At 58.5% G+C, this 12,365-nt stretch overlaps 1 protein-coding gene and 1 long non-coding RNA gene across 2 annotated transcripts in view; both read left to right on the top strand.

Annotated features, from left to right (window-relative positions):
- The window catches only part of LOC104838709, a 7,923-nt gene extending 923 nt beyond the window's left edge, over window positions 1-7,000 (top strand). The window contains exons 2-3 of the long non-coding RNA XR_775098.1: window positions 6,521-6,753; window positions 6,867-7,000. This is a non-coding gene — a long non-coding RNA (uncharacterized LOC104838709). The remainder of the gene's footprint in view (window positions 1-6,520; window positions 6,754-6,866) is intronic.
- Window positions 7,001-7,099: 99 nt separating this feature from the next.
- Window positions 7,100-12,365, top strand: part of ARSG (arylsulfatase G) — a 19,456-nt gene continuing 14,190 nt past the window's right edge. The window contains exons 1-6 of the mRNA XM_010578588.1: window positions 7,100-7,296; window positions 7,609-7,796; window positions 8,705-8,752; window positions 8,832-8,943; window positions 9,261-9,398; window positions 12,128-12,324. Of these exons, the coding sequence (XP_010576890.1) occupies window positions 7,100-7,296; window positions 7,609-7,796; window positions 8,705-8,752; window positions 8,832-8,943; window positions 9,261-9,398; window positions 12,128-12,324 (880 nt within the window). The remainder of the gene's footprint in view (window positions 7,297-7,608; window positions 7,797-8,704; window positions 8,753-8,831; window positions 8,944-9,260; window positions 9,399-12,127; window positions 12,325-12,365) is intronic.

Raw genomic sequence — 12,365 nt, 5'->3', positions numbered from 1 at the left:
AGCACCGGGAGCCGGTTTTTCGGTGAAAAGCACCGAGAGCCGGTTTGGGTATCCCCCAAAATCCCCCCCCCCCCTTTTCTCCTTCCCGCTCTCCGAGCCCGCTCCGGTTCGGTGCCGAAGTTTCGCGCCCTTCGTTTGCAGGAAAAAGGCCTGGGATCTCCTTATGGCAAAGGGATGAAGCGGTGGGATGAAGTTGGGATGCGAGCGATGGGTTAGCCCCGCACGCTTTCCGGCCTTTTCGGGATTCAGCCGCCTAACTTCCCTTTCTCGCCCCGCAGCAGTGGGATGATGCAGCGGCGGGAGCATCCCGGGTTCGGGCTCGCAGCGGAGCGGGCAGCCGCCGTCCCGTTTGCCGGACGAGGTGCTGGGTACGGGACGGGAGCAGCAGCGGGACGGGGCTGAGCGCACGGCGAAGCCTCGCGCGCCGTTTCTGAGGATGCCGGTGTTGCGGGCAGCGCGCGTTGCGTTTTTAGGGGGAAACATCTCCTTCATGTAGGGAACTTCAAAAGTAGCAGCTTGTGAGTCAAACTGGAAGCAGGCGAGACTGACTCACCACCTATATGGATGCGGGAGGAAAGGAGCAGGGGGGATCAGACATCTGGCACGGAGAGCACGGGGCAGGGGTCCTTCCCAGCAATGCCCACCAAAGCAGGATAGAGCTAAAGCGATGGACGCTTTAGGGTTTCCCATGAATTTCCCCGAAATCAGTAAAAAAGAGGACAAAACCGACAGCGCTGCGTTTCCCAGCTCGCTGTGCCACAGTCACTGCTACCGCCGCGTCCGAGCGCTGGCCTCAATGCGCTGGGCGCGGATAGATGCTGCCGGGGAGGTTTTGGAGCCTCGCACCGTTCCTCGGGGCTTGTGGCCGAGTGTCTTTTGCCCACAGGTCATAGCAGAGGGCTCAGAGTGGTGACCAGACCCCTCCTCGCCTGCCCTCCCGTGCTGGCCCAGGACCCCACCACAGTTTGCTGGGTTAAAGTGGAACCTGGTGATTCTGGTTCATACCCCTGGAAAAACTACCCAGGTTAAAATGTTGCCACAGCGCCTCACCCATCAGCACAAGCTGCTGCGTTCGATTTGGCAGGAGCCCCTTTCTCTGGGTTTTCTTTTTCTTTTTCTTTTTTTTTTTTTGTCACAGTGGGAGTTGGTAGTGGGACGGTGCAGGCAGCAAGGGCAAAGTTCTGCAAACTTCTGACAAATGAGGCAAATGAACTATTGCTTTCGCTCGGTAACTTCGAGAAAGCTGCCACTGATTTCTTGTGGCAATGCCGGTCCAATGGCCGCTGCCTCCAGCAAGCTGCTGATGCTCTTGCCCTCGCAGGGAGGTTTCGGCACCTTCACCCCTCACAGTCCCATCCTAAAGAAGCTTAAATCCAGGCACTGGGCCATGGGGAGCGATGGGGACTGCGCCTTGCGTATCCTTGGGGAGCCTCGTATGGCCCCATCCTGCAGGAAACTCTCTCCTCCGAGGGGTTCTGCCTTTCGGGGGTACGGGTAAAGGGCGACCACCTCGTCTGGCCTCTATCCCATTACACAAGCTTTTTCTTGAGAATGGGTCACCCTCCCCGAGCTGTAATTCTTCCTGGCAGCGACAGTGCAAGTGGTTATGGGACAACAAAAGAGATTTGTGCCTCCAGGGGAGAAATAAGAATGCAAATATCTTTGGCATGAAAAAACAAAGGCGATTTACTCCTTGGTATTTCTTGTCAGTACTTTGCATCTGTCTCTACTTCACCTTCTCATTCCTTTCCTTTGGGTTTTCCAAGTGCAATAAGGCTTTGGGGAGCAATGGGGGCTTGGAGGGGCCCCGCGGGAGGGACGGGGCTGAGGGCTGGGGGCTGCAGCCTCTCGGGCCCGGGGCTTCGCAGCTCTGCTGTGAAATGCTTTTTCCCCCATGTCGTTCCCCCACTTCGGAGGGATTTCCCCTGCTGCAGCCCGGCCTCGGAGAGGGCTTGGCCATGTCTTGCCGGGACGCTGTGCTCCAGCACATCCAATGCGGGTCCATCCCGTGCCTGGCAGCGGCTTCTCCATCTTCCCGGGGATTTCCGCGCCGCTGTCACCCCGGGTATGCGGCCGGTGTTTGAGGGCTCTATAAACCATAGCGAAGGAGAGCAAGCATCCCGCCAGTGGGCATAAATCAGCCGGGAGCTGGAAAACAGGGCAGGCTGCAAGCAGAAAGGGAGCGTGGGCCCCTGCTTTCTGCTGGCCGGATGGGTCAGGGACTTCCAGTTCATTTATTCTGCTGGGGTTCGCCCAGCCCTGCTCGGCATGTGTAATGTTTTCTCTGAAAGACCTAGCAGTTAGATGGGTGAAAAACAGTCTCCTGTCTCAGGAGCTGGCAGAGATCCTAGTAAATCTGCAGAAGTATGTTTTTGTCGGTGCTGCTTATTCTGTTAGGGGAACTAGTATAAACTATTTCAGTTAGAAAACCTTTTCCTGGAATAAAGTCTTGACTCTGTTCAGAGCATTGTCAGGACAGTCGTACCGGGAACAGAGCTTTGCTAGTAAACATGCCGGGACCGAGAAGGCCTAACGGGGCAGACACAGAGCTGCTGTACCCTCTGCCCTACGGAGAAACCCCTCACAAGGCACCTGCTGCCCTTTGCTGTGCTCAAATAAAAAATAAAATCTGTGCGCGGTTAATTTGCAAACAAAACACAGATTTTTTTTTCCTCCTCCCTGAAAGCCTGGCTGTCCCTGCCGGGATGTGCCACCGTCCATCCCCTCCAGGCTGCGGCTGACCATCCCTCGGTGGGCTCGGGGTCAGCGCCGTGAGCCACGCCGTGGGGGCACGTCCCCATCTTGCATCGCTCGGCAGCCGTGGGGTCAGCACGCAGCTCGAGCGATCGCTTCTGCTTGCCTGCCTCAGTTTCCCTGACCCCGGCTGGCACGAGGGGCGATGCTGGGAGCCCCCGGGGTGGCCCTGGGATAACAGCGGGTGCCCGCTTCGGTTTGAATTTCTCATCCCCCGCTGCGTCCTTATCTCCCTGCTCCTCGCAGCTGGGATGGGGATGCCTGCTGGGATGGGGATGCCTGCTGGGGCTTTCGGCAGGAGAGCGGGGCTGCTGGAAATCAGAGCTGCGATGCCCCGGGTGGGGTGCGAGCCCCGGGTGCTGGCAGGGGACGGCTCGGTGCAGCCGGCCCAGCTGGGTGTGCTTCAAAGGGCGGCAGGTTTTTCTGGGCTCCGGCTGCTGCTTTGCTCTCCAGGCAGGCGTGAAAATGTGAAAGAATGTGAAAAATGTGAAAATGATCGTGCTGGCCCCAAGATTTGTAAACTTCTGGTTAATGTGTAATAAATACATGACAGATACTCCCAGCGCTGGGCGGGTGACCGCGGCGGCTCAGTGGTGGTACAGCCGGTGGTGGCATCCCCAAACCGAGGAGGCATCTCCCCTCTCCTGCCCTGGGGCCAGCCCCAGGGTGTCCTGAGCAGCACTGGTTGGAGAGGCTTTGGGGCTTTTCTAAACTGGTTTATCTGGTTTTGACTTCTCCCTTGTCTTTCCATGAACCGCCTTGTCTGGCTTGCAAAAATGCACTTTATTTGTTTAATTCTTCCCTGGTATGAGGTGCGTGCTGTGAAACCCAAGTTCATAGCATCCCGTCGGAGCGATGCCAGCGCTCGCAGCCCAGCACCGTGTGGCGAGGAGCGCGGTGCCAGTGCCGGTTATCTGGAGGCCTTGGTTCTTGGGTGTGATTCTGCCCAGGTAGCTCATCGAGCCGTAACCACCGGTGCAGTTTTTCCTGCTTGGCACAAAGTGAGGTGCCGCAACAACCATGTTCCCACCCTAGTCAGCCTGGGGGAATCTCTGCTGAGTCACTTTTTTTTTTTGCAAAAATAGCTAAAAGATGGTTCCTTCAGCTCTGCATGGGTCTGGTTGTAGCAATGCCATAAGGGAACAGAGATGCTGCTGACGAACTGGGGTTCGTCCCAGGGAGGCTCCCCACAACCGCCCTGGCACTGCCGGAGGACGTGCGCGGCGTGCCGCCGGGGCAGAGCCAGCACAGCCTGGGCTCACCCAGGAGTTTGAGATAAGACAGGTCGGAGAGGCTCCTCTGCCAAGGAGCTCGGAGGAGAGCGCGCTGGAGTTGATGCCAAGGGACGGCCTCGTGCTCTGCCGGGGTTTGGATGTGCTGTGGATGAGGACAGTTCTGCAGGAGCTTGGCACAAGCCGCGCCGGCGCATCCCACTTTCCACGGGCATGTTCCACCTCTCTTTCAAGTGGCCTCTGAGCATCAGAGATCAAGAAGTTTCATCTGATGCTAATGCATAAATTTCAGCCCTGGATGACTTTCCCTTGTAATTTAGAGAGAAGAGTGTCCTTTGAAAATGGTTTTGATTGTTTTTGTTAGCCGTGTCATCCTGGCGTCCCTCCCCAAAGTAAATGGAAAGGACAGAGGTTTGTGGGTGAATGTGGGTTTGGCTCCCTTGGGTTTTGCTCGGTTTTTCTGGGCGGCTGCAGGTGCCAATGGGGGGGTCCCCAGCGCAGGTTGCATGGTGCAGGGCCACCACCCCCCAGGGACGAGACGGGGTCCGGCATGGCGCTAAGTGGAGGATGCTCGGAGAGGCTGGGGTTCGGCGCAGGGACCATGCTCAGCCTGGCAAAGGGGCCCAGGAGCTGCTGTGTGCCAGCAAAGGTGCCGGAGGGTAGGATTATGTGGTGTGGCTTCCTGGAAAGTGTGACACTACCCGTCTTAGGCACGGCTCAGCTGGGATGGTTACGTGGGGCTCAGCTGAACATTGTCCCTTTATTTTTCTCCCCAAACCAATTCCAGTGCTGGGCAATCTCCTGCTCCATTGCCCTGTGGAGAGCCCTGGCCGGAGAGCCGAGATGGGGCTGAGGTCATCCTCGGCCATGCCTGGGTTAATCCATGCTGTTCCCGTGAAGCTGGTGGCTCGAGTCCGTGCTTTCCTCAGTCCAACTGGGCTCAGTCCCTGCGTGGGGCTGTTGGACTGAAGCAGAGCTGCTCCTTTCACGCCCCCTTCCCCAAAGAAACCCCAGGGGTTTTCCAAAGAAATTGCAAAGGGAATTATTTATGGGAAAATAAAGGCGACGTGGCCACCATCAGACATGTCCAGATACCTAATCTCGGTTGTTCCTGCTGTTTGGCAGTTCAAGGATGAGCTGTGGGTTTGCAGTTAGGGTGCAGAATGGGAGCTGGGCTCACGCGCTTTGTTCGGGCAGAGCTGCGCAGCCTCTCCCGCAGCTCAGCCCCCTCCCGCGGCTCAGCCCACCGCCCCACCGCATCCCGCCCCCGTTAATTAACGTACCGAGAGCTTTGAGGCCCTTGGATGGAAGTTTATAAATTGACACTCTGGGCTATGAATTATGAATGGAGTCACATCCCTGATCGCTGCAGTGCTACGCTGACAGTCCTGGAGCCGCTGATCTCAGTGACAGCCCAAAGCTTTTAAAGATGTGAACGGCAAAACCTGGGAATAATTTGCTTTGCCAGCTACAAGCCTCTTGGCCTACAGATGGGGCTCATCGTATTCCCTCTCCTGCCTCCTCCTGCCTCCTTCTCCTCTTTTGTTTTCCAGTATTGCCTTCTGTCCTCACCCTCCTGGTTTGTCTTTGTGGATATTGTCCTTCTCAGCTGTGTTGACCATCCCATGGGAGCTGTGTCTTCCATGGCGTGTTCCTCCCCCAAGGTTGCTGGTGCCAACTGGGGACATCAGCCGCAGCACTGGTCCCAGCAGGGTCCCGCTGGTCCCCTGGCCGTCCCCACCTGGGCGCAGGTCCCCGTGCAATCCCCACAGCCAGCGCAGAGCTTCTCAAGCAGGGCTCAGCGGGGTTTTGGCAAATCTCTGCAGCTTCATCTCACTTTGGCCATAACTTTGTGCTCAAGACATTGTGTTTCGTGGCTCCCTCCCCACCATCGGTCTTTGGGGTATTTGTCCTTGAACCTCTCCACCACTGGTGGCCAAATCCTGCCCTAAGCAGGTGTATGAACCCCCAGATTTCAAGTGCTGTGCTTAGTCCTGTAAGCCCAGATGTTTCTGGGTTTTATTGCCTTCTGGCTTTGCCTGAATTCCCACATTCTTGCCTCCTGGTGCCCGATGGCCGGCAGCGGGGCTGCTGCCCGCACGGGCTGCGCTGCCTGCTCTGACCCACCGGCAGGAGTGGAGCAGCGTGAATGAAATTTAAAAAATGAGCTTTAGAATCTTGTCAGCTGTTACAAATGAAGGCAAGGCCCTGCGTGTTCCCCCCCTCCTCCAAATGCTGTGCACCCTGCAGTGCTTGGGTGGGAGGGCGAGAGCCCTTGGCAAGCCAGGAGGGATCAGCGCTGCTCCCAGGGGATGAGAGCATCCCGTGGGAAACCATCCCAGCCCGAGCGATGGATACGGGAAAGGGGCACTCGTCATTTCCAGTCCTTTCCAGTTGAGCCACTGTGAGCCAGGCAGCAAAAAATACAACTTCAAAGGCAAAGTCTTGGTGTCTGGATAAGGCATTCTGCCCCCGGGGCTGGGATGCAGGAGGGCTCCGGCAGGTCACGGTTGTGTCTTGTGTCTTTTGCACAGGGGATGCTGTAGCTGCGCAAGGTGAAGGACAGACTGACAGTCACGGGCAGAGCCACGGCAGTTATTTCTCTGCCTGAAGCAAGGGAGGCCGATGCTTTGGTGAGCTGAAGAGCACGGTCTGCAGGGAAAGAGACGTTTGTTGGATGCGAACATCCCCCGGCTGCGGTGAGGGGAGAGGAGCCGCTGCCACAGATCGAGCACACTTCTGGAGGGAAAAATACCGCTTTGGTTTGGTGTCTAATTAGATATTTACCAGGAAGGAAGGAAAGTTAAAAATAGGGTGACAGTGACTTCAAAGAGTGTTTTTGACTTCTAAGAATAACACCTTTGCTGGCGCTGATTTCAGGAATATCAGTTGGGTGCGAAAGACGGAGGAGACGTTGCAGCTCGGTCGGTAGCTAAGGGAGCAAACCTGGACCCCCTGACCCGGCCCCGCAGGAGCGGCTAAGGAGGGGCCATTTGCATTGCTGCGAGGGCCCGTGGAGAACTCGACTGCACCCGTGGGGACGCAGCGGAGGGGGTTTGGGGAAGAAGAAGCCGCCGGTACCCCGGCGCGGGTCGGAGGGGACGCGTGGCATCATGGGGACGCCCTCTTCGCGGGCGGTGCTGGTGCTCGCCGTGGCGCTGGCAGGGCTCTCGGCTCCCCGCGCGGCGTACGGGCAGCCCAACTTCATTGTCATCCTGGCGGATGATGTGGGCTGGGGGGATCTGGGGGCCAACTGGGCAGAGACGAAGGAGACCCCGCATTTGGATGAGTTGGCTGCCGAAGGGACAAGGTAACGGCTGCCCCCCCTCCCTGGGTCTCTCCAAGCATCCCTGGTTACTCTGTCCCACGGCAAAGGGGGATTTCCTCCGTGGGACTGGCAGGCAAAGGGATTTCATTGACGTGGTTTTGGAAGCATGGGGAGGGCGGCCAGAGCCCGGTACTTTGGGGTGCAAGTCCGTCCATTCCCGCTGGGACTGTGAGCTTCATCCCCTGCTCCAGACCCTCATCACTGGGGCAGAAGGGGATATGTGCAAGGGAGCAGGGATGGGGCAGCGTTAGACCACTCAGAGGCTTGCGAGCGAAGGGTCCTTTCATTTTCTAGGTTCGTGGATTTCCACTCGGCTGCGTCCACTTGCTCCCCATCCCGTGCCTCTCTGCTCACGGGGCGTCTCGGCGCACGCAATGGGGTGACCCACAACTTCGCCGTCACGTCGGTCGGCGGCCTCCCCCTGAATGAGACCACCCTGGCCGAGGTCCTGCGGGAGGCTGGGTACAGCACAGGGGCTATAGGTAACGCCTGACACACCGACGGGGGGGGTCCAGGGTGGGGAGGTGAGGGGGTCGGGGGGGGACAAAGACACCCGTGTCCGTCCCTTGCAGAGGAGGTGCTGCAGGTAGTTAGGTGAAACGCTGGCGATTAAAGTCTAAAGGATCACGTGGGAGAGGTTTTTCACATCCCCCTCGGCTTTTGCAACCCTGAGCTTAAAATCTTCATTTTCAACCATACGATATCGCCTGAAATTCAGGCCTGCTCCGGTTCTCCATTTAAGCTCTAATTGCTTCACCTCGCAAGGAACGTGCCAGGTTTTCCTTAGCAAACATGACTGCGCACAGCAGCTCTGCCGTCCTGCGTCCCACACCAGTGCAATACCAGTAGTGCCGGCTGGCAGCGCGGTACCAGCGCGATCGGTGCCGCTGGCCCCGTGGTTTTGGGCACCCTCCCGAAACTGTGGGTCCCCCAAGACTGCGCGAGCCCCAGCTGGTAGTGAGCCCTTTGCACCTGCAGCTCCCATTGCTTGTTTGTGCACGTTGCGCTGGCAGAAAAGCCCTTGGTTTCTCCTTTCCCCCACAGTTTTTGCAGTTCTCGGATGGGTGCAAGCACATGCCGGAGGTCAGAGGATGAAGCTGGTTGTTTGGGAGGGGTTAGAAAGTCATCTCCTCTGAACGCAAATGCATGAAAGAGCCTTTTAAGGCTGGAAGCGGTCGATTTGCACAGGCACGAGATACCTTATGCATTTTTTCTGAGTTTCTGCAAAAGAAAAAAAAAAACGTGTTCTTGAAACGCAGCCAGCACAAACAAGTAGCCTTTCTTCTTGCTAGATTAAAGCCCCCAGCACTGCAAGCACCTCGTGGGTGATGGCTGGCGGTGGCCATAGCTGCGTTAACCTCTGAAATGATGTTCTGTGGCTTCCACGCAGGCAAGTGGCACCTGGGACACCACGGCCCCCATCACCCCAGCTTCCGTGGTAAGGGCTGCGCCGGCAGGGACGAGCCGAGCATCCCGTGGTCGACTCACCCCCACCGACACCCTCGCTTGCCCCTTAGGTTTCGACTACTATTTCGGGATCCCCTACAGCCACGACATGGGCTGCACGGACACCCCCGGCTACAACCTGCCACCCTGCCCACCCTGCCCGCGGCACAGCGTGGCTGCCAGGTACGGGGACGCGTTGGGGGGGTTCGAGTGCCGGCGCTGGGAGGTGGGTATTTGCACGGGTGTCCCCAGCTCTGAAAGCTGCCCTTTGCTGCGGTTTTCTCCCCTTATGCTCTGCGCACCCGTTTTTTCCCCCCCCATACATCCTGCAGCAAGGTGCAGGTCAGGGAGGCAGGTCGGTCCTCAGAGCATCATCCCCTTTCTGCTCTCTTGCTTCGGCTGTGCCTTTCTGCAAAACCAGGAGAACAGCCAGGCTCTGTGCCTGTTCCAACACTGGTCCCCGCTCCAGTGATGAGTGTGGGGTGGCTTCTTCCCAGCAGGGTGGCGAGGAAGGACTGTTACACGGAGATCGCCCTTCCTCTCTTGGAGAACGTCACCATCATCCAACAGCCCGTCAACCTCAGCAGCCTGGCAGCGCGCTACGTGGAAGAAGCAGCGCGGTTCATCCAGCGGGCGAGGTGAGATGTCAGCCCCCCTCCACCATCCCCTTCGCCGGGAGAGCTCGTGGGTCACTGCAAGCATCTTCTGCATCATGTTGGTGTGATGCTGGGGGGGGGATCAGGTGTTGCCCCACGGTTCTTGGGGAGCAGATTTGGGGTCTCCGTGGCTCGGCTTCCCAGCCCGCTGGAGGAGGGAGAAGCCACCGAGGTTGTCACCGGTGTCCTGCAGGGCTCACCCTGGAAGCCTTTTGGTGCGTCTCCTCTAAACGGGTTGGGTGTATGTTTAAAACCACCATTTACAAGGAAGGTCAAAGCCTCTGAGCTGGGCTCTGCCTCCTTCCTGGGGGTAACAAGCAACAAGATCCTGGCTAGCAGGGATGGGAGGGAGGGAAACGCCGCTGTCCGTCTGTCCTCCATCCCTCTGTCTTTGCGGTGGCACGGGGAAAGGTGGCGGCGGGGTGGCTCTGCTGGGTGGTGGAGGTGCCTCTGTGGGTTGGGGGTGCAGGAGTGGGTGCTGAATGGGTCCCCACGGCAGATCTGGTGGCGGGACCAGAACAGCACCCAAAGGTGCTCAAACTCACCCCCGTATGTGAAGTTTGAGCCATTTTGGGGATAAAGTGCTCTGGGATCCCTGGGCTTCAGGGTCTGCCTTCCCCAGCCGCGCAGGGACACGAGGAGCCCGGGCATGCTCTTCCCCGAGGAGCAAAGCAGCTCATCTGAGATGACGACCCCAAAGCCCTGCTGACGGGTTGTGTAATTTTAATCCCTATTATCGGCGGATTATGAGCTGTGACTTTGCAAAATGCCTCCCTGCAGCGTGAGGAAGGGAAGCGCTGCCGGGCAGCCCTGTCCGAGCCCATCCCGCGCCTGCATCCAGGGATAACACAGACCCGGGGAAGGGGCCACGGTGGGGGGGTCCTGCGGGCGTGCTTGGGGAAAGGTTTGTGTAACGGGGGCAAACGAGGAGCTGGGCAGGGAGCAGCCTGTGGGGAAATGGCTCCTTATAAGCCTGGGTACCGTTTTGCTCGCACAATATCTATAGTTTATCCCCTTTGGGTACCAAGAATCGGCCGCAGTGTGGCCGGGACGCGTGGTCGGTACGTGTGCCTGTAATGGGGCTGGAGGGTACCCGGGCAGCTACCCTCCTTCTCCGGGCTCCGAGGATGCTGTTAGGCTGTGAAACCAAGCAGGTGAGCTCCAGGTTAATAAGAAAAACCTTTAAACTCCCAATAGTATTTTGGGGTTATCTGCGTTCATGGAGAACAGGATTAAGCAGGTGCCTGCCTTTTCTCTCCTTCTCTTTGATGGCTTATTCCAGTTTTCCTCTGCCTGACTCATTCATTACAGGGCAACAAAAGAACACCGGATTTGTCATCTCAGTGTTTTTTTAACCAGTCATGTCAAGGTTGAGCAATTCGTGGTGGTGAGACTGGGCTCTGTCCGGGACACTTAGAGCGCAGTGAACATGGGAGCAAAAGTCAGGGCTATTTGTCTTAAGTTATTGATTAAATGTTTGCTCAATTTTCGGGAGAATTCTGAAACGTCAATGCGAAAATCAGGTGGGGGTGTTCAGCTGAACGCCGTGGTCGTGAGTCCGTTTGGATGCTGAAGCCCACCGGGTGCTCCCAGGTGGGATGCGAGCCGGGAGAAGCAGCTTTCCCTGCTCCAGGGTCTCTGGCATCCCAAGGGAAAAGGTGCCGCGCAGCCTTTTGCAGCGGCGATTTGCAAGGGATGCATCAGCACCCCCTGACCCCCAGCGTTTTGCAGGGGCTGGGCAGGGTACCCGGGGGGGACACACACACGCAACCCTTCGTGGGGCTCCAGCGCCGCTTGGGGAAGGATGCGGCAGCTCCGGGTGGGATGGGATTTACTCATTTCCCATCCTCAGGTGGGTGACGGGTAAAGGAAGGAAATGCCGAAACGCACGTCGGAGGGGCCCCAGAAGTTTTCTGGAGGCAGCGATGGGGTGGCCGGAGCCGGGCGCGTGCGCGGGCTGGGACACGTCCCGGGGATCCGGTCCCTCCCCGCCGCTCACCATCCCACCCTTCCCCTCGGAGGTCCCTGAGGAAGAGCAGGCCTCGTTGGAGGAGATAAATATAGCTGTAAACAAGAAAACAGGACGTGTCCTCTGATGATTTAAAAGCAAACAGGCAGCGGGACAGCGCGCGGCGAGCGAACGTGCCGCGTTCCCTGTCCGGGGCTGCTCGGCAGCGCCGAGGCCGCGCTCGGGGTCGGCGTGGGCGTCTTTCTGCTGCTCGTCCGCTGCTAAAAATCACCGCCGGGGCTCAAGCGCTTGCTGGGGAGGGGGAGAAAGGGCCAAAATGGGCCCCATGAGAGAGGGGAGGGAGGCGGGTGGGTGCCAGGGGTGCGCCGACGTGGGGCGTTTGGCTGGCGGCTGGCACGTGGGACACCGGGAGATGGAGGAAGCGCATCCCAAATGGGAGGACAGTGGACAACGGGGAGAGGTTTAAGCCAGGAGCAGGGGAGAAGTGGGTCACGCTGCACCAAGCGTCTCCCTTGCAAGGGGAACGGATGCTCGGAGGGTTTGCAGCCGGCTGATGCACGCAGGGCAGCTTTTTCCCCCCCCGGGAGCTGCAGCGGAGGCAGGGGTGGCTGCAGGGCTCCCGGGAGAAAGGGCCACCGGTCTGTGTCCCCAGGCTTGGCAGTGCCACCACCTCGGTGACCTGCTGCCGCCACTTTCCCCTTCGTCGACCCGGCTAAACGTGCTCCCCCTCTTCCTTGCACAGCGGCAGCGGACGCCCCTTTTTCCTCTACCTGGCGCTGGCCCATATGCACGTCCCGCTGGGGGTACCCCCGCTGCCGCCCCCCGCCTCGGGCAGGGGCATCTACGGAGCCTCCCTGAGCGAGATGGATGCTTTGGTGGGACGGATAAAGCAGGTCGCTGACAGCCACGGAAAAGGCAACACGCTCCTGTGGTTCGCAGGTACGGCAGGAAAAGCGGCTGCGGTGGCTGGGGGTGATGCC

This window comes from Haliaeetus leucocephalus, unplaced genomic scaffold (genome assembly GCF_000737465.1).
Source record: "Haliaeetus leucocephalus isolate CR32 unplaced genomic scaffold, Haliaeetus_leucocephalus-4.0 Scaffold646, whole genome shotgun sequence".
In the NCBI taxonomy this organism is placed as follows: Eukaryota; Metazoa; Chordata; class Aves; order Accipitriformes; family Accipitridae; genus Haliaeetus; species Haliaeetus leucocephalus.
The sequence above is the reverse complement of the archived record's forward strand: the minus strand, read 5'-3'. Positions and strand labels throughout refer to the sequence as shown.